This window comes from Crocodylus siamensis, chromosome 5 (genome assembly GCF_052110815.1).
Source record: "Crocodylus siamensis isolate JL-2025a chromosome 5, ASM5211081v1, whole genome shotgun sequence".
Classification (NCBI taxonomy): domain Eukaryota; kingdom Metazoa; phylum Chordata; order Crocodylia; family Crocodylidae; genus Crocodylus; species Crocodylus siamensis.
In genome coordinates this window covers 80237373-80263552 of record NC_143399.1, presented here as the reverse complement: position 1 = coordinate 80263552, position 26180 = coordinate 80237373, and the positions used below count along the sequence as shown (strand labels likewise).

Here is a 26180-nt window from a genome sequence, read left to right as displayed (position 1 = left end):
AGAAGTGGTAGCTAATGTGGGCAAAAAACCCTTTGCTTTTCTTGCAAAACATATGAAATTTTGGGGCACTGTCCTTTTTTAAAATCTGTTGCTAAAATTGTACATTTTGCCTTCATTCTTGATAACTGTTCTCAGTTTGAGTTATAATAATCTGCCACCCAGTGTTATTTTCCAAGAGAATAGATTTAAATCAAGTATAACATAAGGGAGTTCAGGATTAATCACTTTTTGATCTGATTTTTTTTCCCCTACTGTTGTGATGAGCAGTCCCTAAGAGATATATAGAGAGAGAGAGAGAGAGAGAGAGATATAGATATATATAGATATAGATATATATATGTGAAAGACGATCTTTTTCTCTCCTTCAGTTGGTAAGCTTTCTGCTTTTGGCAGTACTTTTGTTTATGGTCAGTTTCATTCTTTCCCCCCCCCTTGTAATCTCTAAATTCTTTGGGTCCTTGTATTTGTGGTCGTGGGGGCCGTGTTCTGTACTTAGGCAATACAAATATAATACAAGTGACAACATTTTAATTTTGCTTTTCTGTTTTTGTAGACTTTCACAAAGGGGGCATGGGGAAGAGAAATACTTAACTCTTTTCTTTTTCCTAACCTGATTGACAAATTACCAAAATTGGTAGGGGAACATAAGATATGAACTAGTGACTAATTTTAACTCTTTTTTTCCTGGTCAAATAGGCATGATCCTATCAAAATGAATCAACTGTTAGCTTTTTACATACCAATAAATTAAAAAGTAGTGTTTTGAGCTCTGTTGAATGCAGGACAGTGACAGGGTTAATTTTTCCCTTTAACACATTTCTCTTTTGTCTCTGATGTTTTGCTTCAATGTCTTAGGTCACTGGTAAGCATGACAGACAGAATGGAGAAAGGCCTGTCTTCTGCTGAAAATGTAAAAGGGTTTATTGAGATAATAATTCCATTACTGATTGAGTGCTGGATTGAAGCTTCTCCTGCACAGCTTGGTGCTCCTGTTCTTGGAAACCTTTTGGAACCAGAATCTCAACAGCTTATGCAGCAAGTACTTAATATAATACACTTGTTGTGGAAACTCACAAAGCAGCATGATGAAATGCACAAAATGGTAAGAGAAAGGAATTATATGATAGTAATATTAACACATAGTTTAGGTTTAATTTACTTTTCTTAAAAATGGGTTACTTGATTATGGGAGTAAAAGTTAGTACCAAGCCTTGAACTGTCATCTTGTGAAAATAATAAATTTGGATATTTTCAAACCTTTTAATTGAAGAAAATCTACTCAAGGCAGTGAATTTAAGTTGAAGACTTAAACTGAATCTGAGAGAAACAATTCATAGGAAGTGGAACTTCAGGGAAATTTGTACCTTTTCTTTCATCAGGTGTTTAAGAAGGGGCTCAGTAAGTGGGTGTGTGGGATGATTTAGGCATGTTGTATCCTGCATTTATGTGGGGGGTTGTACTAGGTGACCCTTGAGGTACCTTCCAATACTATATTTTATGAACTTTGAATAGTTATGTGAAAAGATGAAAATAAAAATCATGTATGGTGCAAACACCCCTGGAGCAGTGAAAACAATTGGGTTGCTAATACCTGTTAAAACATGAAAAAGTTTGGTTCGTGTTTAAAAAATTGAATTTTTTTTATTATTAGAGTATTGTAGAGGGAACAAAGATTATTTTGTATAATTTTTCTAAGAATAGCTTTTAAGATGTTTGAAAAGGTAGTCCTCCTGTTTGCTAAAAATGTGAACTTTTGTCTTCAGTTAAATTTTCTAGATAAAGAATTTGGCAAAACATTTTGTTTCGCTTGAAAAAAATAATATGCCTCCCAATATTAACTTTTTTCCTCAAAACCTTAGCCTGGAAACCCAAGTAAAAAATACTGCTTTCATTCAGTAAAGCATTTCAGTATAAGAGTGAGACTACTATACTAGAATCAGAAAATTAGGGTTGAAAGTGACTTCAGGAGGACATCTAATCCAACCCCCTGCTCAAAGCAGAACCAACCCCAACTATATCATACCAGCCAGTTCTGTATTCCTCCTTTGTCCCTTACCCACTTGTCTCTCACTTAATGTCTCCCATTCCCTCTGACCCTCACTGCCATGCATTTGCAGTTTCATATACCTGTATTTTACGTATTGATTTCTGTTCTACCCAGGAGAGTGCAGAAATACCTTGCACTCTCCCTATTGCCTGAAGAAAGGTGTTTTTGTCCAAACACTTGCAAAGGACAATTTTCCCAACTATTTAGTTGGTCTAATAAAAGATGCCACATCTTCCCAAAGAACCATGTCTGCTCATGCCAACCTAAGCTTTGTGTACCTGGGTCTTAAAAGCCTCCAAGGAAGGAGATTCCACAACCTGTCTGGGAAGCCTGTTCCAGTACTTTATTGTCCTCCTAGTGAGAGAGCTTTTCCTGACATGTAACCTAAACTTTCCTTGTTACAACTTGAAACCATTGCTTCTTCAGGTAACTGAAGGGTGCTATTAAATCCCCCCTCATTCTTCTGTTTTCCAGACTGAATGAACCTAGTCCCCCCAGCCTCAGTCTTCTTTAGAAGTCATGTGCCCTGCCTTTGAACCATGTTTGTTGCCCTCTGCTGATCTCTCCAATTTGTCTGCATCCTTTCTGTAGTTGGGGGTAGAAAACTGGACACAGTTGCCCAGATGTGGCCTCCCCAGTGCAGAATGGAGGGGAAGAATCACTTTCCTTGATCTGCTGGCAACATTCCTACTAATGCATCCCATTGTACCATTAGCCTCCATGGCAATAAGAGTACACCGGCTGCAGTGCCGGCTGAGGGACTGGCCTGGTGCCTGCCCATCAGCCCAGCCACCTACCATGCACAGCTAAGCCCACAAAGGTGTGGCACTTCTGGCAAGGGGCAGCTCCAGCCTCATCCTAGTGTGGGGGCTGGGCAAGGGCAGGACTCAGAGCGGGTTGAAGTCAGGCAGGCTCAGCTGCAAGCAGCCTGGGCTCTGTGGTTGGCAGCAGCTACCCAAACCCCTGGGGCTGGCTGCAGCTGGGAAGCTGCAAACAGCTGCTCTGGGCTCTGGCATCAGCTGCATGCTGATGGGTGCACGCATGCCTCGGAGTGGATGGTAGGGGAGGGGCCTGAGGCAACGCAACCCTGGTCTCTCCTCTGCTGCTGGCACTGAGCTGATGACGGCTCTGGAGCCTGGCACAGCTGTTTATAGCCAGCCTGGGCTCTGGGCAGCTGCAGCGGGCAAGCTACATGCAGCTGCACTGGGCTCCACAGCCCTGGCATCAGCTCCATGCTGGTGGCGACTGCATGTACACCTCAGAGCAGACAGCAGGTGAAGTGCTTGAAGACTGGAAGAAAGCCAATGTGGTGCTTACCTTCAAGAAAGGGAGGAAAGTGGATCTGGCAAACTACAGGCCCATCAGCCTGACCTCTATCCCAGGGAAGATCCTGGAAAAGATTATCAAAGAAACTATTCTCAACAGACTGGCTGATGGCAACATCCTGAAAGATAGCGAGCATAGGTTTGTCATGGGTGGGTCTTGCTTGACCAACATTAGTTCCTTTTATGACCAGGTGACCTATCACCTGGACAAGGGAGAAGAGATTGATGTCCTATATCTTGAGTTTAAAAAAGCCTTCGATCTGGTATCCCACGATCACCTCTTAGCAAAACTGGCCAACTGCGGCCTCAGCTTCACCATGATCCGCTGGCTGGGGAAGTAGCTCCGGGTTCGGACCCAGAGGGTGGTGGTTGATGGAAGTCAATTGTTGTGGTGCTCTGTGACCAGTGGGGTCCCTCAAGGCTCTGTGCTTGGGCCTATATTATTCAACATCTTCATTAATGATGTAGACATTGATGTTGGAAGTGAACTGGTGAAGTTTGCCGATGACACCAACCTTTGGGGTAAAACATCCACACCTGAGGACAGGCGGGCGATCCATGCTGACCTGGACAGGCTCAGGAAATGGGCAGGCAAGAACCTGATGGTGTTTAACACCAAAAAATGCAAGGTTCTCCACCTTGAGAAGAAAAACCTGTAGCATCCTTATAGGCTCAGCAGTGCTACACTGACTAGCACTATGGAAGAAAGAGACTTGGGGGTCATCACTGACCACAAGATGAACACGAGGCTGCAATGTGTTGCTGTGGCTAGTAAAGCAACCAAAAAGCTGGCTTGCATCCATAGATGCTTCTCGAGCAAATCCTGGGACGTCATTCTCCCCTTGTACTCGGCTTTGGTGAGGCTGCAGCTGAAGTACTGCGTCCAGTTTTGGGCTCCACAATTCAAAAAGGATGTGGAGAAGCTTGAGAGAGTCCAGAGGAGAGCCACGTGCATGATCAGAAGTCAGGAAAACAGACCTTATGATGAGAAGCTGAGACCTATGGGACTCTTCAGCCTGGAAAAGCACAGGCAAAGGGGTGATGTGGTGGCTGCCTATAAGTTTATCGGGGTGCTCACCAGGATCTGGGGGAAAGTCTGTTCCAAGCGCCCCAAGGGATGATAAGGTTGGACAGTCACAAACTCCTCCATGACCATTTTAGGCTGGATATAAGAAAGAACTTCTTTACTGTTTGAGCCCTCAAGGTTTGGAGTAGACTGCTGCCAGAGGTGGTTCAAGCACCTACTTTGAACACCTTCAAGAGATATTTGGCTGTTTATCTTGCTGAGATCGTGTGACCCCAGCTGACTTCTTGCCCCTGGGGCAGGGGGCTGGAGTCTCTTCTTCCGAGGTCCCTTCCAGCCCTAATGTCTGTGAAAAGCTATGAAATCTATTTTGAACTCAACTGCTTCTTGTCCTGCTTGTTTGCCGTGTCTGTAGTGGACCTTTTAATATTTCCTCACTGGGTAGATTAATTGGCTTTCTAAAGGTCTCAATCAGGTGACAGATCCTGAAATTAGAACAATACATACCTCATTTCCATCAAAACTGTATTTGTTCCTGTTTATGTTAATATTTAGTAAACATAAGACACTGGGAATAATTTGTATGTTTTCCCACATTCTCCTTACTGTTTTTTTTCTGTATAGATAATGCATTAAAATATACGTACTTATTAAAAAAAAAATCAGGCAATGAAATAGTTATGGTTCTAGCAATATTGTTACATTGACCGTACTGCCTGTGCCATGGTTCAACCATAAAATCAAAGAAGATCAGGGTTGGGAGGGACCTCAGGAGGTCATTAGTTTTAACACCCTGCTCAAAGCAGTGTTAGCACCATTGCCCACCAGATAGTGCTTAGAGATCTTTAAAGCACAATTAACCCTTAAATGGTATGTGAACTACGAATGCAGACAACTCGGTGTCCCAAAATCGAAGTCTAACTTTATTAGTACAACAAGTGATTATCTTAAAAGTTTTCATATTCAGAGAGAGTAAAATATGTAAAGCAAAGGGTGCATTGTTGGCTGGTATGGTCCAAACAGGTGTTGAAGGCTGGATTTATGATGATATGACATCGACACCACTTAACTTCCTTGCTGCCCCTGTTTAAGCTTTTCTTTAGCTTCACTCCTTTGACTCCTTGCTTCCAGATTGGTCTCTTTGCAGTCAACATATTGTCCATATTTTATTCTGTCAGCATATTCCTTTGTTCAACAGACCCATCATAAGCACACCTCTTAATTTGACCTTTTTCCAGTGTCTTACTTTGGGCATTGTCCATTGGTCTCCCTTATCACCTTTCATTAACATATCCAATCATTTCATCCCTCTGATTCAGCCAGTTAGTGCCAAGTTCAGTTAATTTGAGCTGGTAACAAAACTATTACTATGTTTTGTGTTAGAAAAACTTCTCAGTGATAGAAAAGGAAAGAAACATCATGCCAGCAAACTTGGGGCCAAAAGCTTGCGAGAGGCAAGGCCAGCTGATAGTGCAGAAAAGTTCAGATAACAATGAGGTCAGACAGAACTTCAGCAATGTTTAAACAACACTAAATATAAAAGAAAATTAAACAGGACTGTAATTCACCGCTCTGAAAACAGGTGCAACTTTAAAGCATAAAATATGACAAGCTATCGAAACAGCAGGACAGTCCCAAACCTTTTCTAGCTAGGTATTTAAAAACCTGGTTAAAAACCTCAGTTTTACTGTTTCTGAGCAGTGGGTTCTACTTTCAGCCCTATCCCCCTCCATTAAAGAAAGGGAAATTCCAAAGGTTATAGTTTTTAGTGCTTAATTCAGGTTAATTACATTTTTAGAAGAATTTGTGAAATTGGTGAGGATAATAGAGAAGAAACAAACATGATTGGAAGGGTAGAGTGAAACCATCCTACAATGAAAGATTAAGGGAGCGCAATCTGTTTAGTTTATCCAATGGAAGACTGAGGAGGTGATTGGATATTGGGAAATAACAGTAAAGCCTCTTTAGGGAAAAGCAGAGCAGGACCCAAAGTCTAAAACTAAGACAAATTCAAATGAGAAATTAAACACCAAATTAGTGAATGGGTGATTAAATACCAAAGGAAATGGAGGGATTCTTCATCCTTTGAAGTTTTCAAATAGATTTCATAGATTTCATAGACATTAGGGCTGGAAGGGACCTCGGGAGATCGAGTCCAGCCCCCTGCCGAAAGGGCAGGAAGTCAGCTGGGGTCATAGGATCCCAGCAAGATAAGCATCCAATTTACTCTTGAAGGTGTTCAATGTAGGTGCTTGAACCAACTCCGCTGGCAGACTGTTCCAGACCTTGGGGGCTCGGACAGTAAAGAAATTCTTCCTTATGTCCCGCCTGAAACGATCTTGCAGGAGTTTGTGACCGTTCGACCTCGTCATCCCATGGGGCGCTCTGGTGAACAGATGTTCCCCCAGATCCTGGTGGTCACCCCTGATAAACTTGTAGGTGGCCATCAGATCACCCCTGAGCCTGCGCTTTTCCAGGCTAAAGAGTCCCATGGCTCTCAGCCTGTCATCGTAAGATCTGTTTTCCTGACCTCTGATCATGCGCATGGCTCTCCTCTGGACTCTCTCAAGCTTCTCCACATCCTTTTTGAATTGTGGAGCCCAAAACTGGACGCAGTACTCCAGCTGCGGCCTCACCAAGGCCGAGTACAAAGGGAGAATGACGTCTCGGGATTTGCTCGAGAAGCATCTATGGATGCACGCCAGCATTTTGGTCGCTTTACTAGCCGCAGCATCGCATTGCAGGCTCATGTTCATCTTGTGGTCAATGATGACCCCCAAGTCTTTTTCTTCTGTAGTGCTAACCAACGTAGCACTGCCGAGCCTATAAGGGTGCTGCAGGTTTTTCCTCCCAAGGTGGAGAACCTTGTATTTTTCGGTGTTAAACACCATGAGGTTCTCGTCTGCCCATTTGCTGAGCTTGTCCAGGTCAGCCTGGATCACCCGCCTATCTTCTGGCGTGGATGCTTTGCCCCAAAGTTTGGTGTCATCGGCGAACTTGGCCAGTCCACTCCTGATTCCAATGTCCACATTGTTAATGAAGATGTTGAACAGTATGGGTCCCAGGACAGAGCCTTGAGGGACCCCACTGGTCACAGGGCACCACGATGAGTGACTGCCATCAATCACAACCCTCTGGGTCCGACCACAAAGCCAATTTCCCAGCCAGCAGATCGTGGTGGAGCCAAAGCCACAACTGGGCAGTTTGGCCAAGAGGTGATCATGGGATACCAGATCAAAAGCTTTTTTGAAGTCAAGATATATGACATCAATCTCTTCTCCCTTGTCCAGGTGATAGGTCACCTGGTCATAGAAGGAAATGAGATTGGTCAAACAAGACCTACCCGCAACAAACCCATGCTGGCTGTCCCTTAGGATGTTAGCCTGGGCCAGTCCCTCAAGGATGGCCTCCTTAATAAACTTTTCTAAGATCTTCCCCAGAATAGAAGTCAGGCTAATGGGCCTGTAGTTAGCCGGATCCACTCTCCTCCCTTTCTTGAAGATCGGCACCACATTGGCCTTCTTCCAGTCTTCGGGCACTACACCAGAGCGCCAGGAGTTTTCAAAGATCCGTGCCAGGGGCTGGGCTATGACGCTCGCCAGCTCCTTGAGTACCCTGGGGTGCAGGTTGTCAGGGCCAGCTGACTTGAAGGTATCCAGCTTCTCAAGGTGTTCCTTCACGAGGTCAGCATTGATGGAGGGTAGGGGATTCCCCTCACCCAGATTTCCCTGTCCCATAGCAGGCATGGGCGTCCCGTGTGACTGATGAAAGACTGACGCAAAGTACCTATTTAATAGGTTGGCTTTTTCCTGGGCGTCAGTTGTCAGTTGCCCCATCTGGTTTAGCAGGGGTCCAGCATTGCCCTTGCTTTTCCTCCGGCTCCCCACGTATCTGAAAAAGGACTTTTTGTTGTCCTTGATGCCTGAAGCTAGTTGGAGTTCAGTTGCAGCCTTGGCTTTCCTGGTTTGGTCCCTGCAGGACCGCACCAGCGCGGAGTAATCCTCCTTGGAGGTGAATCCCGTCCTCCATCCTTTGTAGGCTTTCCTTTTTAGCCACAGTAGGTCCGCTAGGTCTCTGGAGAGCCAGGGGGGCTGCTGTGCCGCCTTGCTGCCTTTCCTCCATGTTGGAATAGATTTAGCTTGTGCACTGAGGATCGCTTCCTTGAGAAGCAACCACTCTTCTTGAACTCCCATCTCCCTGGGGTCATGGTCCCTGAGGGCCTGACTGACTAGCCTCTTGAGCTTGTCAAAGTCGGCTTTTCTGAAGTCAAGGACTTCTGTGTTGCTGACTGACTTGCCAGCTTTACGGCGCATGGTGAAGGTGATCAGCTCATGGTCGCTGTCACCCAACTTCCCATCAGTCACTAGGTTGCCGATTAGGTCGTCCCCCGTAGCCAGTACCAGGTCAAGCAGCGCTTTGCCTCTCGTTGGCCCGTAGACTTCTTGAGTCAGGTAGAGGTCATCCACGCACAAGAGAAAGCTTTGCGCCCGCTCAGATTTTGCTGAGTGATCTTCCCACGAGATGTCCGGGTAATTGAAGTTACCCATGACAACCAAGGTCCTGGAGCAAGCGGCCTCAGTCAGTTCCCGGGCAAACTCCTGGTCAAGCTCGGGACTTTGAGTGGGAGGTCAAAACATAAAAACATAAAAACAGGATGCTTTCTCTGGAATATATGCTTTAGACAAAAGTTATTGAGCTCAGTATGGGAATAATTGGGTGATATTTTGTAATCTGTGTTGTATAAGACAGTGGTTCTCAAAGTTTTTGTACCGGGACCCATTTGTAAACATTGATGGCCAGCCCTGACCTGCTGCCCCCAGTATGTGGGGCAGAGGGGCCCCCCAAGCAGCCCCTCACAGGCTAGAACTCTCCCACCCTGCAAGGGAAAAGCCACAGTTCCCCACATTTCCCCCCCTTAAACGAGAATCCATTTTTAAAGATTGTTCATGACTCTCTCATATGTTCTTGCGACCTACTTTTGGGTCACGACCCAGGGGTTAAAAAATGCTGGTATAGGAGATCTGACTGGATGGTCTACTGATACCTTTTGACCTTAATCTGTGAAAGACAAATCCTGTGTCTCCTCTTTTTGTATTCAGAGACTCTTCCTCCCTCTTCTTTTTTTCTTTCTAGGTCCTGTCTTTGTTTTCCTGCTACATTTAAATCTTCCTTTATTGTTCTCATTTCTGTAGTTATCCTTGTGGTAAATGTGGAGAGGGGATCTCTTGACACTTATAAATAACAGGTCTTCCTGTGCAAAATTACTCTTTTTGTTCCTGCTGGCAGTTGATATTTATTGCTTGAGTGGGTTATAAAGTACAGATATGTATGATATTAGATTATGGCAATCTTCAGGTACGTCTACAATGGGTCATTCAGGAAACTTAAGTAGGAATAACTAGAGGTGTTCATGTAAAGTATAGTTAAAGATCTCTAATCAATGAGCTTTATATTGACACCTTCATAGTTAGTTTAGCTTATTAAAACAGTTAGTTTAGCTTATTTTTCCTGAACCTCCCTCTTTAGATATGCACTTAAAGATAGCATTGATTAATTTTGGGTTGAAGTGTATTCCCCTTGTCACAAATACAACACATTTCTTTAAAGCATTTTTGTGTGAAACAAAAGTAAACTTTTATTTATATGAAAGAAACTAGCAATAGGATATTAAAATATTTTTCTATTTCTTGCATCAGATTTAATTTGTATTAAGCCATTAATGAACTTTCGTAATGATTAAGTTTGTTTTATTTGCAAGTATTATTTTCTTTCTTAATAGGAGGTGTGGCTTCGAGTGAATTACCTTGTGGATTTCAAACAGCACTTCATGCGTCATTTTCCTTATTCTTTTCAAGAAACAGTGAAGCACAAAAAGAAGGATTCATACAAAAGGTATGAACAAAATGTGTCGTTTTTAGGTTTTCCCCTTACCCTCCAAGTAAGATATTCTATCTATCTGTCTATCTATCTATCATTAATGAAATGCATAGTCTAGTACAGTGGAGCTGCAGCTTTTTTGAAAGGCATGCCACAAATTAGCCCTGCACCCTCCACAGTAGCCACTCCAATCACCTTCCTCTGTCCACTGTGCTACCTTGCTTCCTGCTCCCTGCCTTGTCTGTTGCTGTGCTCCCTTTTCCTTCTCTGAGTGACCATGTGCCACATACAGGGGCTGCCCATATCTCTTGTGGCACCTGTGCTGCAGGGTTAGCATCCCTGGTTTAGTAACAACATAAAATAGAGAAAACAATGGTTTTGGTCATGGATTTTTTTCCCTTAAGAATTGTAGCAAGGCTTTTAGATAGTAGTTATATTGCTCTGAATTGATACTTTTAAGACTTGCAAAAAGATTTCCAGGCTCTGGAAAATTTATTGTTTCATTAAAATTATATAATTTCTGGCAACAGGAATTTTAAGTCTTAACTTCAAATTTTTTTCAGCCTGTTGCTTCTCCAGATCATTCCTGGGTTCACTGGTGACGTCACTTGTGGACAATAGTCTAGTTCCTTTTAGTCTGGGTAGGCAGTGCAGCTTTTTTGCAGATCTTGTTCTGGTCCTTTGTTTTTGGGCCCTTCTGCCATAGCTTTTGTGCCTTGCTTGGCACTGGATTGGCTTCAGGAGTGTCCCACTTCCTCCTTTGCTGTAACAGTGCCCTAACTGTAGATGTCACCAGTTTTGCAACACAACTGTAGACACAATTGAACATGAAAGTTTTCAAGAGGGCCACCCACTTCATGAACTTTCATACAAATTAACATAAAAATGTAGAGTACTACACAGGTGGTATAATGAATATGTGACTTGGCACGTGTGAATGACTCCAGCTCAATGCAGGCAAATTCATCCAGGAATGAAGCACAGACAGCACTTTCAGTTAATAGATGGAGAATTACAAGAAGCAGGGCAGTTAAGAATGCAGCTATGTGAACCTTAAAGTGGACAAACTTACTGCAAAGTGAAGTTACTGTTGTTCCAATGAAGATTATGTACTGCAAACTAAGATACTTTAGAGAGAAGTGTCTGTCAGTATTTCTCAGCTTCTTTTGGATTTGAGACACCCTTCCATAACTTTTGTGAATTGAGGCGTACCCAATTTCAAAAGCTAATTTATATATTTGATTTCAGCAGTATTGCTGGTCAGAGCAAGGGGGGTTAGATTTGATGATGGGGGGGGTAAGTGGTGGCAAGGTTCAAGCTGTCTAACCTCCTGCCTACTGTCTACCCATCTGTTGCCTCCCTGCTGTGTCCCTTCTTCCTCCCAACACCTGCCCTCCCTCCCACCATGGGGAGTACAAATATAAGATGACCCTCCAATAATTAGATTCTGTACATGAAAAATTACAAATTTTCCATGTATAGAATCTTATAAATGGAGAGCCATCTTAAATTCAGGGTCATCTTGGATTTAGTTAAATGTGGTAATTTATAACACACTGGAAATAGACTCTCTGATAGCAAAAGTAGGATTTTACAATTTTCTCATAATATGCAAAGTTAAGGAATAGTATGTATTTATTCTAATCTAGAAATGTATTTTATAATTTAATTTTGTTAGACAAGTGTAGTGATATTGAATGCTAGAAAGTGCAAAAGGAATATATTGCATCCTTTACCATCTATTTCTAGGTTCAGATACTTTTGAGCAAAAAACATTAGTTTATGAATGTTACCACTTCTTGTTGTTAAGTGGACTTCATTTAACACTTACCATCAGTCAGCTGGGGATTTTTCTTTATGTAGTGTTGCACAGAGCCCACCACATGTTATGGGGCAAAATGGCTGTCAGCCTGCTTGTGCCCTGTGTTCCAGTGAGCTTTGGTGACTAACAGCCCTCAGAAATTGTTACAGGTTGGCATAATGGAAAACAGAGATGTCAGACTCACCTTGTGCCCCTGGCTGGATCCAGCCTGGAGTATGCAGCAGTGGCAGCAGTCCCAGCCTCTATGCAAAGCATGCAATGGCAGCAGTAGATCCTGCATGGAGCATGCAGCAGCAGCTCTGGGTTCTGCTGCATGTTTCATGCTGCGATAGCAGCTCCAGCTCTGGAAGGGGACATTTTGTGGTGGTGGTGACTTCAACATGGGGCATGAGCAGGATCAGTGACCGTGGAGGTAGGACCACAGTGGTAATGATGATTGAAGTGGCTAGAGGGTGACTGGGACTGTATCTGACTCCATTTGTCCTTCTGCTGCTGATTACCACGTCCACTGGGGCTCAGAGGCCCAGGACATTCTCTGCTGGCCATGGCTTCAGCTTTTGATGCCCGCCAGTACCCTGGTGGGCCAAATAATGTGGTTCTGTGGGTCCTGTTTGACACTTCTGACTTAAAGCAACCTCAGACCTTGCAACTTGTGTTATCAAGAATTGGAGGGCAGAGGATGGCAAGATGGTATAACTACTTTCCTGTTCTTATGATTCTGTGATTATGTAGCAAAACCCCCAGGTTTTCTTTTTTTTCTTTTAAAATGCATTCCCTCCCCTTCCCCAACTATTTCTGAATTTTTCTTTCCCTTTCTATTCCCTATAGATAAGTATAAGTGAGTTAAGACATAGGATAAGCTTCAACATTTTATTTTGGTAGCAAGTTGTATTTGTTTTGTTTTTTCTCCTTCTTTATATTGTATAATTACTATGTTTATATTGATTTTTACTGTTCTATATTACTGTTTTACTGGTACTGTATGCTTTAGGCCTACATATGTAAGTTAGCATAAGTCTTGTCAAGTTTCCATTTTGTTTGTCAAGTCCCTATGCTGTCCCCAGGCCCGGTTGTGTAACCCATGACTCGCACCTACCCCTCCTATGTAACTTGCTTCCTGAATGAATGGGGATGAATGAGAGACCATGGCAGTAGGTCTAAAAATAGCTCCCTCTGAATGACCAAACCATCAACACCAATACCTGCACCAACAATCCAGCCCTTGGAACCACCCTCAGCATTCAAGATACAAAAGATGAAGCAACTCACCATTGTGCCAAGCTGCACATGCTCAGTAAGAACATCTAGAACCCTCTGGGACAGGACTGACCTTGCCTGCACAGGCCTTCCCCATAGGAGTTCAGAGGTAGTCTGCCCCATAAAAGGGGTAGTGAAGATTGACTCCTTGGGACTCCCTCTCCATCTGGACCAGCATCATGCTACACTACCTATCCACCCAGAGCTACTGCTGGCAACCACCCCCCTCCTCTGGACAACACCTACTGGACAAGGACCCCTTTCCAGCCTGGATAGGTAGCTATCACCCCCCACCCCCTCTTCAACCAAGGACTTGGACTCTGCTTCCACTGAGTCTCTTTCTCCTGCTGCCAGTGTGTGTGTGTGTGTGTGTGTTTGTGTGTGAGAGACCCCCAGTAATTTCATGGGGCTGTGTTGTCTGTTTAATAAAACTGTTAAAGCTGTTATTTGGACCCCTAAGTTGGGTTTTGCTTTACTATGGTTTGGCCCTGCTCCAATCTCTGCTCCTTGCCCCTCTAACTTCTGCCACCTCCAACACCTGTCCTGAGCTTCCCTGTGCCTCCAAACCCCCTGTTTCTTTGCTACTTTCCTATCCCTACTGCCTTTTCCTTTTCCCCTGAGCAACTAGATTTCTGCCTCAGTTTTTTTCCCTGGCTGTCTCCTCCTTGCCACCACTTATCTGCCCCACCAATCTCTAAACTGTCAGCCTGTTTCCAGCCCCAAGCTTCCAGGTTTCTGCCTCTTTATCTTTCCTGTCTGTCTCCTCCTTGCCACCACTTATCTGCTCCCCCCACCAATATCTCAGCTGTCTGCCTCAGTTTCCAGCCCCAGTCTACCTTAAGTAAATCCAAGCCTCAGTTCCTCAGCCAGCTTCTCTGTAGTCTACTGGTTCTAATCTCGGTTCTGGCAACTTTCACTCCCTACACTAACTCTCTGTCTCTCTCTCTCCCCCCCAACCTTCCCCCAAGTATCCCAGGTACCCCAAACACACATACCGTGCCATCCAAGTTAGGAACTTCCCTATGGGTAGGTGGGTTGTATGCATGTGAACTGGTCTGTGTATCTCATTGTGTGCATGATATATGAATTAGGGATCTGTGTATGTGTACTGAGCGTGTGGATATGGACAACTGATTTTTGTCTAACTTTTGGGGTGTATAGTGTATGTGCTTGAATTGGTGATGGGTTTGCATGTGCCTAGACTAGTTTGAATGTGTATGTGCCTGAGTTGGTGTTGTGTGTGTGTGTATGTGTATGTGTATGTATCCAACTGATTTGTGTGTTTGTATATGTGCAATTGTCGTACCCTCCTGTCTAACAGCGCAATTTTGAGATCCTGAGAGTTGGCCTGACCCCACAGTGCAACAATTACAGCAGTGGCTGAGGGATACTTAACATTTTTTAAAAATTGGCTCACCGTGTACCTGATTATTGCTATATGGCCCTTCTTTCAAACTCATGCTTTATATTAATGCATTTAAAAGCTATAACATTTTTTCATAAATATTTTTATTTAGCAACAACATAGACCATCTCTTACTGAATTTAATCCTGTGTGACATTATGGTTTCACTGTCAAGTGCTTCAACACTTCACATGGATTCTGACTGGCTAGATAGGATAAGAAATTTTGTGACTGATACTCTTCAGGATGGCAGCAAATTGAATTCCAAGCAGCTGAACAGATTGCTTGGAGTGACATGGAGACTAATGCAGATACAGCGAAATAAAGGTAAGATGCAGGCAGTTAGCAGATATTTGTCTTTATTCGTGCAATTTATATGCAGCCTTTCCCAACAAAGGCCCAGGGCAGCTTACAGTAAGCGATTTAAACAGAGACCCACTTTAAGCAACTAACATTTTGTATACATTCCCGAAATTCACCCTGTCTGAAGAACTCTAGCAGTTTTGGGTAGTGAAAGCATTTTTTACTTTAAATTCTAAACTGTTTTGTAGGATGTTCTACTTGCATAGATGGTTGTATTTCACCGTTTATATCCTTTCTGAGAGATTGACAGTTGCTTAATTTTGTAAATATTTTTAAATCTTTGAGAGAAGCAATTTGTGAAGGTACAGAGAAGAAACACAAATATGGTTGGAAGTCTAGAACATAAATGTTTTATGGTGAAAGACTGTAGGAGCTCAATCTGTTTAGTTTGTCAAACAGAAGATTGAAGGTTTGATACCAGAAAATAACAGTAAAGCCTCTTTAATCTGGTAAGGAAAAACATAGCAAGACCCACATTTTCAATTGTGTGTTTTCTTTATAGTGGCAGCAGAGACTTTGATAAAAGCAGTGTTTACACTGTACCAACAAAAGAATCTCTTGTTTCCTGTTCGCACATTACTTTTGAAGTTTTTTAGCAGAGTTTATCAAAAAGAAGAGCTCAGCCCTCAAGGAGTCAGGTAAAAATTTTTATTTTTACATTTTAATGCTAAACTTGCAGATTCTGGCCCAAAATTTAGGCTACCAGATGTTTATATTGATGGTCTAGAACCTGTACTGTAGAAATAGCAAGGATTTTTGTAGTTTTAGAGTGATGTTGTAGCTGTCATGGTCTGAGAAATGTGAAAGGCAAATACTTTGAGAGTCATGTCTTTTATTAGACCAACTGTATGGTTGGGATAGATGAAATCTAATAAATAACAGATTGAGAGATGCTGTGTTGGGTTACATGTTCTGACTGACCTTTATCTAAACGTTGTGAGGATGCTGACAAAGTTCTATCAACACACAGGCTTCTGTTCTTGGAGGGAGTAGGGTGAAACCTCTCTTGTTAGAGTTAACTCCTGGATCTGTCCATATCCTACCTTCAAAGATGCCCTTCTTTCATATTAGTCTCATATACAGTGTCAGAAAATGAATTGGAAGGTCTGGTTAAACGGATTGAACTGACCTAGAACTCCATTTGTTCCAGATGTGCGGCTCTCACTTTCTCCTCCATTAGACTCCAGTTAGTTTTATGTGCTGCTGGAAGGACTACCAAAAATGCTGTCAGCAGCACTAGAAATAATTACTCACCCTGTATTTAGTACTTTGGGATTTCTTTCTAACAGTAAAATTGCACTTGCCAAATTGGAAGATTTATTACAGCTAACGAGGGGTATGTAGTCAAAATCTACAACTGAAAGCCATGTCTTAAAACAAGTCTAAATGTTTCACCAACTGCTATATGAAAAAGGCTTCAGTTTTCCTTGGGCACCTGTTTCCTAATTGTCTAGTTATTGCTGCAGCTGTGCCAAAGAACAAAAGGACAGGTATACCTACCCTGTTTGACAATGAAAAGAAGAGCGTGACACTCTGGGACTTCTGCTTAATAAATTACAGTGACGAGATAGTTGTACCACCTATGAGACAATTGAACCATTATCATTTAAGCCTTTTCCTGAGATCTTGAAGTTTGTGTGGAAACCTTGATTTCTGAATATCAGTCAGTTGGTAGGCATGCATTATTTGACTTTTTGTGGTTGCCAAAGCTGATATCCATTAGAGAATGCAGCATTTCTGTTTGGAAGATCTGAGTGAATGATCAGGACATCCACGCCACAGCTAAATCTCATGAAATATACCCCCATCATAAAAAAGATTGAGTGTTCCTGCCCTTTAATACCATCAACAGCAATGCTGTGTCCTAACTTGTAATGAGATGGCATCTCATCAATAATATCTTCAGTCACAACCACAGAAGGTGTAAACCTTCTATGTCTTGAACAAAAGCAAGAAAGCAACTTCCCAATCTTTTTATGAGAGGACTTAGATCTTGTGTTTAAAGAGACACCTGAGAACAGAGCAGGTTTGATCTATCCACAACCATTCATGTAATTTCTCTTCTCTTTTTTTGTCTCTTTCCTTCAATATCTAGTATGCTCTCAGCATTGACAATGACCCACACAGAGTTCAAGTTCCACCATAACTTGCCCCATTCTTCCTTCTTTCCTTTTTTAGAGACTGTTTCACAACAGCCTGTTAAGAAGGCTGACTCTCTTCATTGGAAGCAAGAGCCGTACAGGAATTTCATAGACATTAGGGCTGGAAGGGACCTTGCAAGATCATTGGGTCCAGCCCCCTGCCCAAGAGGTAGGAAGTCAGCTGGGGTCAAATGATCCCAGCAAGATAGGCATCCAGGTGTTTTTTGGAAGTGTCCAGAGTAGGTGCATGCCCTGCTTCTGGGAGGAGTCTATTCCAGGCCCTGGGGACTCAACAAAAATGTTTTTCCTTATGTCCAGCCTAAAATGGTCTTCCAGGAATTTGACTGTTGGATCTCATCTTCCCTTGGGGTGCCCTGGTGAACAGATGTTCTCCCAGTTCCTGATGCGCACGCCCCTTATGTACTTATAGGCTGCCACCAAGTCAACCCTGAGCCTACGCTTTTCCAGGCTGAAGAGTCCCATGGATCTCACCCTCTCCTTGCAAGGCCTGCTCACTTGTCCTCTAATCATGTGCATGGCTCTCCTCTGGATCCTTTTAAGCTTCTCCATATCTTTTCTGAATTGCGGAATCCAGAATTGGATACAGTATTCTAGCTGCAACCTCACCAAAGCCGAGTACAGTGGGAGGATGATTTCCTGGGTCTTGCTTGAGATGCATTGGTAGGTGCAAGCCAGAGTTTTGTTTGCTTTGCTGGCTGCAACATCGCATTGGTGGCTTATGTTCATCTTTTGGTCAGCCATGACCCCCAAGTCTCATTCAGTCATGGTGCTAGCAAGTGTAGCGCTGCCAAGCTTGTAAGTATGATGTGCGTTTTTTCTCCTGAAATGAAGCACTTTGCCTTTTTCCATGTTGAATGCCATCAGCTTTTGATCCGCCCACCTTGCAAGCCTGTCAGTCAGCCTGTATTGCCAGCCTATCCTCTAGGGTGACCACACTTCCCCATAGTTTAGTGGCATCAGCAAACTTAGCCAGTCCGCTTCTGACATCAGAGTCCAGATCGCTTAAATACATACAAGAGTACAGGTCTGAGAACAGGGATGCCACTGGTCACTGTGCGCCATGTTGATTCAGTTCCATCAACTATCACTCTCTAGGTCTGTTCATGAAGCAGGTTCCCCAGCCATCGAACTAAGGTTGTTGAGGTCCCAATTCCGCCATTTTACCATGAGGACATCATGGGATACCAGGTCAAAGGCTTTCTTGAAGTCCAAATATGTGATATCTACCCCTTCTCCTTTGTCCAGGTGATGTCACCTGGTCATAGAAGGGATTGAGATTGGTCAGTTAAGACCTACTTGCAACAAAGCCATGTTGGCTGTCTTTCAGAGTGTTGCCTTTTGTTGGCCTGTTGTTAATGGTTTCCTTGGTGATCTTTTTCCAAGATCTTTCCAGGGTTTGCAGTCAAACTCATTGGCCTGTAGTTCCCTGGGTCTTCCTTTTTCTCTTTCTTGAAGATAGGCACCACAGTGGCTTTCTTCTAATCTTCAGGTACCTTGCCCAAATGTCATGAGTTCTTGAATATCCTTGCCATTGGCCATGCTATGATGTCAGCCAATTCCTTTAGCACTCTTGGGTGCATTTACCTGGACCAGCTAATTTGTGGATACCCAGCCTCTCGAGGTGTTCCCTTACAAGATGTACACCAGTAATTGGTATGTGTTCACCCTTTTCCTGGTGATCCTCCATCTTGTCAGGAAGTATGATTCCCTTGGGCTGGTGGAAGACTGACACAAAGTAATCGTTAAGTAACCCCCAGCTGAGCCGAGTGCCGAGCCTGGCTCCCATTCCCTGCGAGGGGTGCTGGGGTTAGCACTCGGCAGCACCGCTTGCAGCAGATAGGGCTGGGCTCAGTGCTTGGCTGGTGCAGCCCAGGCAGCGCTGCTTGCAGGGTATGGGTCTGCGCTAGTTGAGCATAAAGCTTGTCCCCATCCACTGTTCCCATCCCTTGTGAGTGGCACCAAGCCTGGCCTCATCCTCTGAGAGCAATGCTGCTGAGTGCTGAGCCCAGCTGCGCTAGCTGAGTGCCGAGCCTGATGCCACTCGCAGGGAACAGGACTGAGCTCCACTCATAGCAAACAAAGCCAGGCTCGGCACTTGGCTGGTGTGGCCCCATCACCTGTGAGTGGCACCAGGCTCAGCACTCAGCAGGTGCGACCCAAGCAGCACCACTTGCAACAGATGGGGCCACAGCATCTGAGTGTCAAGCCTGGCCCATCCCTTGCGAGTGGTGCTGCAGTTACCCCTGGGTACCCAGCCTGCAGTGAGGGTGCTTGCAGGGGACAGGGCTGGGCATAGTGCTTGGCACGCAAGCCTGGCAATGCTCTCAGGAGACAGTGATATGGTATATAAAGTAAAGGTTGAATTTTAGGAGTTTAAAACTTGACTTATGCACTGTGAAATATGGTAGCTTCTCATCCAAATTAAGGATGGTTACTTTTGGCTCATTTTAGACCTACAAAAACTGAATTCATCAGAAAGTTCAAATTTCATATATCAGTGTAGGAGACCATTGGTGGTCCTCTTCTTAACTACACAAGACTGGTTTGGAGTCTTTGACTTTAAAGCCACTGATTTCTTCGCCAAATAGTCACTGAACCAGTAAAGTGATTAATCTTAGCCTCCTGGCAGAGGTTAAATTTATGATAGGACTAATAATACCCTGCATACATTCAGCCAATTTATTTTGCCATAAAATGGCAGACCAGCTACAAAGATGTTCCACAAAGTGCTATATGCTGGCAAGTACAAAGCCCAGGATCGCAATCCCAGCTCTCTGTGCCTAACATCTCTGTGTGACTTTAATCATCCTGTCAGATGTGGGAGGGGAGGGGGGAGTAGGATTGCAAAAAGTTAATTTTCCACAAAATCCCCAAAATTGAGTGACCTGTGGTAGGGCAAGTACGACACCTGCCTCAGCTGCTGACCTGTGAGAGAGCACCAGAATCCTGCCTCCCTGCCTTATCACCCCCCATGGCGGGGGCTGTCCTGTCCTGGCCTGGCCATAGAAGCTAGTCAATGCAGCACTGCATGGGGGGATAGAAAGATACTAATGAGCCACCCTGGTCAGATGCTAATGAGACACCTGAAGCCTGGTCATGGGGTTGATGCCACTGGAACTGAGCTGATGCTCCTACAGCAGCAGTACCCTGGGAAGATGAGCCTTTTCTTGCTGTCCTTTCTTCATTAAATGCAACTAGGAGAACAAGAAAAGATCAAGTAAGGCATTTATACAGAGAGGATGGATCAAGATTTATCTGAGTATGGCCAAACCCTGAATTAAGAGGTTGCCTCCATTTTTGGTAAGGTCAGTGATGTTGGACATGGAGGCAAGGACAGAATTGCTAACAGGAATGTGACTATGAAAATGGAAATTACTGCATTGACATTTGACATTGGGAGCAGACTCGGAGAGCTACAAGTCCAGTAGCAATACATTTGTTGAGTTTTACATGGTACTGTTTGACTAGCATTATTAACAGTACCTGTTTTAAAGAAAAGAGAGAGAAGAAATTTGGGCAATGGCAGGCCCTTTAATCTAATTTCATTAGCATGGCAATTTATTTGTTTTAAAAAGGTACAAGGATTAATAGGAAATGTGATAAATGCAGGATGTTTTTACTAAAGATAGATTGTGACAGACTAGCTTGGTGATTTTTGGAGGAAGGGAAATGCAGTAGATCTAATTAGTTTGGATTTTACTAAACCAGACTTGTCCAACATACGGCCCGCGGGCTGCCACGCAGCCCTCCAAGCTGTTTTCTGAGGCCCAAGGTGCTGCGATGGGAAACTAAAGTAAACACTGTACTTCCAATTCCGGGGGGGGGGAAGTGATGTGATACCGCTTCCTGTGAGGTCTTTGAATATGGCTCGCTGGTCCACTGGGTGATAAAGTTTATGATCCGGCCCCACATTAAAAAAGGTTAGACACCTCTGTACTAAACCATTTGGTTAAGGTGCCACAAGGAGATTATTAGTTAAATTGGGAAAAAAATGGTACTCAATACAAGAACTGTAGGTAAACAACTGACTAAAGGAGGGACAGTAGTGACTTGGGTGGAAAAGGAAACTCAGTCTAGAAGGAGGTAACTAGTTCTTCAGCAGCTGCTCTGATTTAATTACTGTCATTAAGGAACTTGGCACAAAAAATAGTATTCCTCAGTATAGGGCAGGATCAGAACATGGTATCTGGAACGAACTGGGGAGCGGGTGATCTGAACTGATGAAGATCTTGAGGAATGGAGATGGGATGAAATTAATAGCATAAAGCACATAGGCAAGGATGGACTTAGGGCAATAATGTGAACTTCCGATATAAACTGAGTGCTTGGGAGTTCGAATCAACATAAGAGTAGAAAGATCTTGGATGTATTGCATCAGTGGGCCCAACCTTTTTGGCAGGAGTACCACAAGTTAACCAAGCACATTGCTTGAGTGCCACTCTTATTCCTTTCCTCTACTGGATGTGCTGCTCTGTTTTTTTGCTTCCTCCTCTGGTGCTCTGCTTTCTGTTCACTGGCTTATTTGTAACAGTGATGCGTTTTCCCCTCCCCAGTTGACAGGCTGCCATGGCACTTGTGGCATGCATGCCACAGGTTGGCTACCCTTTATCAGCTGAACACAGGATGGCAGTGGGACATAGCTGGGGACAGGGCAAATACAATCCTACGATATATTGGCTAAGGGAGGGACGGGTAATTATTTTGGGTGGAGGGCCACTTACTGAGTTTGGTAAGCCATTGAAGGCTGCATGACAGGCAGCCAGGGGCAGATAAATATTAATTTTCTAAATTTTTAGGGACCCAGTGGGCCAGATAAAATGGACTGGCAGGCTGCATTTTGCCTACCCCTGAGCTAAGGTATTCCAGCTGAAACAGGGAAGTATTAATGCCAGCATATAAATCCTGAATAAGACCCCCTTCAGAATACTGCATATAGTTCTGGTTACCCATGTTCAAAAATTATTAATTCAGAAAAGAGAAGATGCAGAAGGGAAATTAAAAAGAGCAAAATGAAGTTTGAGGGGCAGTATGACTGCTGTCTCTAAATGCATTATTAAGGTAAACAGCAGAAGGGGAGAGCTACTTAAACTAAAGAACAGTGCTGGTACAAGGACAAATTGATATACAATTACTAGTAATAAATATGCGGTGGAAATTAGGGATAACATTCTAACCATTGAAGGAATGAGGTTCCAGTAGGATTAGTGGAGGCAAAAAACCTAAAAAGCTTTAAGAGGAAGCTTAAAAAGCATGTTTGCTTATGACAGCTGGGGAGTGGACTTAATGATCTGGAGATTTCTTCTAGGATGGCCTGCATTCCTATGATTTAAGGCAGTGTAGTGCTCAACCTTTTGGCTCCACATGCCAAAAAAGTGGTGGGGGCTGGTTCATGGCCTGGATTTGACTCTATGCCTTAGGATCAAGCCCACATGCCTAGATCTAGACCAGGCTTGTCCAAGATACAACCCACAGGCCACTATGCGGCTCTCCAAGCTGTTTTCTGAGGCCCGAGGTGCTGCGACAGAAAATGAAAGTAAACACTGTACTTTTGTTTCGGGAGTGGGGTGGGAGGTGGTGATGTGATACCGCTTTCTGTGAGGTCTTTTGACCTGGCTCGCCAGCCCACTGGGTTCAAAAAAGTTGGACACCCCTGATCTAGACTGTGCTGCATCTGTCCAGCCCTGCATGCTGGGAATGGGGTCCTGAGACCCCATGCTGCCTCTGCCCGGTTTCTGCTTGCTTGGATTAGGGCTGCAGGAACCCATGCCATGCTTTCCCAGCCCCATGTGCAGGGTTCGGGCTCGGGTTTGTGGCATCTCTGCTGGGCTCCATGCACAGGGATGGAGGCTTTAAGACCCCACAACATCTCTGCCTGATGCTGCATGCCAGGAATTGGCCCTCATGCCACCTTGCATGCTGAATCAAGCATGCAAGGCCAAAGCCCATAGGCAGGATAAGGCAGTGGCCTGTAGGCTGGGGATTGAGCACCCCTGATTTAGGGCATGTATATGTTCATATCTCTTTTAGACATTCATGTAACAAATTTACATGTTTCTTCATAGAAGTGGACCACTTCCAGTACAGAGTTCTTGCTTTTGAACTCCTGAATGCACATTAAGTTTTTTTTTAACATGCCTGTCTGCAGCAGCAGCCCACTGAAGATGGCAGGGCCCATTTTCTGCCCCCAGTTAGATAATTTGTTCATCAGAGCATCCTCACAGGAGGACTGTTCCATAGTTGTTGTCTGGATATGTTTTCTAATCAAAAAACAGATTCTCACTGGAAAAAAATTGCTTATGGCCCTTTATGCTATCAAACTGGTTTATCTGTGCCATGCTGGATTCTTAGGCTGAGCCAGCCTTCTCTTGAAAAAAAAAAAATAATGAAAATCCTTACAGCAATAAAGAAATTTTGTGGAAGCCTTGTCAGGCAGATCTTCTACAAACTGATAGAACTCATGCCTTCAGGCACTTAAATAATCCTGCATGCTTGTCTCAAGGTAAGAATGTGCCACCATTGTCTAGCAAAGAACTACCTGCCAAACTTGGACAGCTGTCCAGTTGTCCAAGCTGACAACTTCTATAAAGGTATTTTTAGTCCTTTGGTGGTGGAGTCTGTGACTGAGTGTTTTGAAGGGAATAATGTTCATTTCACTAGCTTAGTCAGTTACACCCAGTACAGAAAACTCCAGCTTTGGGATGGGCAGTTTACATCTGGAATCTAACCATCCATCATCATTGGAAAACCTGGGAAAAGAATCTGCCAGTCAACATACAAAAATGAAGATAGACAATTTGGCTGTAGTCCTTTTTTTTTCTCCTCTTCTGCAAGGCAAAGTCATCCACAGCATCAGGCAACAATTGCAGTGTTCTTTGGGTGAACGAGGAGAAACAGCAATAACTTCCAGATTTTAAGATTCATAACAGTGGACCTGTTCTCTCCTGGTTATCACAGATCCAACAGAATGGTTATTTTACAATCTATATTTTCAATCTGTAATTGATAGTGTTAGCCTCAGGTATTAGATGGTCCTTAAAAGGCCTGCTGTCTTGAAATTCAGCCCTAATGTAATTTGTAGACATTGTATTATTTGAGGACAAAAGCATTTTGATCAACCAACTAAGTCTACTCTTAAGAGACATTGTGATGTTCACTGAGCTGTTTTCCATATCATATGTTACTTGTTTAAAGATGTCTTTTCTAAGCATCACTCCTTTAAATGCAACTTGGATGAGATACCATTATGCTCGAAGCTGCCCCCTCAAGGACAGTAGTGGTGCACATATATAGTATTCCATAGTTTACCAGCAATGAAGTAGTGAGGGGTACTTTCTTATTTGGCAGTCAGGGTAAGTACAGGCTGCAGCAGTGGGGCAAGAGAACAACCCTTGGTACAGAGCAGGGAGGACTGAAGTGGCAGCCTCCTGGATGTTTCAAAGGGGATACTGTGCAGAATATGCAATAGTGAAATAAATGCACAGTGCAGTGTAGAGAAAGTGTCCCTGCTGCTGCATGTTTCCAATCCTCATTAGATCTTATCTCTCTGTGGGCTGGATCCAGTCCATAGGTTACCAACTTCTGATGTAGAGTATAGCAGCAGTTAGAAGGCAAGTTAAATAGGTAAGGAACTAAAGGAAAACCACACACTAAGAAACTAAAATCTGCTCCCTTTTTCTAAAGAGTGGACAGTTTCTCGCCTCCTCCTGTGTCTTTTAAATGTCTGAGATTTAAAAACTGAGAAAACTAGTGAAGGTGTGTAACAGAAAGCCAAAGGCTCTTGTTACTTTAAGGGTGAAGGAGCAGCAGAGAGAACCTCAGGTGGGGAAAGCTGTTCATAATGAGCTGTCAGAGAACAGGTATCCAGGGAGTTACCTGATGCAAGCACTTACCACCCATGTGCTGCAGTAGCCATGGGATGGATAGGTCCAGGAGCTTAAGTATGCTCAGTAACTTAAGGGAGCCTGTGAGAGAAAAAGGGAGACCTAGGCTGGGAAGGCTGAGACTCCAACAAAGGTATAGAGCAAGGATGAGCAAAATATGGCTTGCGGGCTGGGTCTGGCCCACCAGCTGTCTGGATCCAGCCCGTGGCTGCCCCTGCATTGCTCAACATGGAGCTGAGCCCCATCTGCTCCCACTGGGGCAGTCCATGCAGCTTCTGGAGGGGCTGTTCCCAGTACAGCTGCTGGCCAGATGTTCCTTTGCTTCCCTCATCTCTAGTGGCTGCAGCCTCCCTTCTAATTAAACAGTTACATCAAGTTGTGGTGAGAGAGTGAGAATGGGGAGACAAGTTGGACCTAGAGCAGGGTAAGGGCTGTGTGGCCACTAAGGGCTGTTCTAGCCGCCCCTGGAGCCCAAATCAGGTTACAAGGTGGGACTAAATTTGATGAGAGTCAAAGTGGGGTTATAGGAGACCTATCTAAGGGTGGGATCCAATGATCTGTAAGGTCCCCTCCAGCCCCTATGAGTAGTAAATGTCTGACCTCTGATATGTTAAAGGCTGTGAAAGGATACTAATAGTTCAGGGGTGGGCCGGATCCAGGCCTCCAAGGGATTCTGTCAGGACTGCACCAGGTCCTTCAGCCCTGCCTGGGCCAGATATATAGGTGGTGGCCTGGCTCATGGTACGTGTGGCCAGTACTGCAGCCCCCAGGGTGCATGGCAGGGTAGGGACAGGGCAGTGGCCAGATTTGACTTCACAGCAGCTTACTCTACCCTGCTGCTGCTGCCTGTGTCTCCGCCAGTGGACCAAGCCCCATTGCTGAGGTAACCCAGCCCATTTCCCCCCCACCTACTGCCAGGGGCACCAGCTGGAGTGAGGAGGTGGAGTCTTCATAGATTTCATAGACATTTGGGCTGGAAGGGACCCCAGAGGATCATTGAGTCCAGCCCCCTACCCCA

General features: G+C 44.2%; 1 protein-coding gene across 1 annotated transcript in view; it reads left to right on the top strand.

Moving 5' to 3' along the window:
• The window catches only part of TEX10 (testis expressed 10), a 121490-nt gene that overhangs the window by 19297 nt on the left and 76013 nt on the right, over nucleotides 1–26180 (top strand). Inside the window, exons 4-7 of the mRNA XM_090049451.1 lie at nucleotides 856–1102; nucleotides 10176–10288; nucleotides 14870–15084; nucleotides 15623–15758. Of these exons, the coding sequence (XP_089905577.1) occupies nucleotides 856–1102; nucleotides 10176–10288; nucleotides 14870–15084; nucleotides 15623–15758 (711 nt within the window). The remainder of the gene's footprint in view (nucleotides 1–855; nucleotides 1103–10175; nucleotides 10289–14869; nucleotides 15085–15622; nucleotides 15759–26180) is intronic.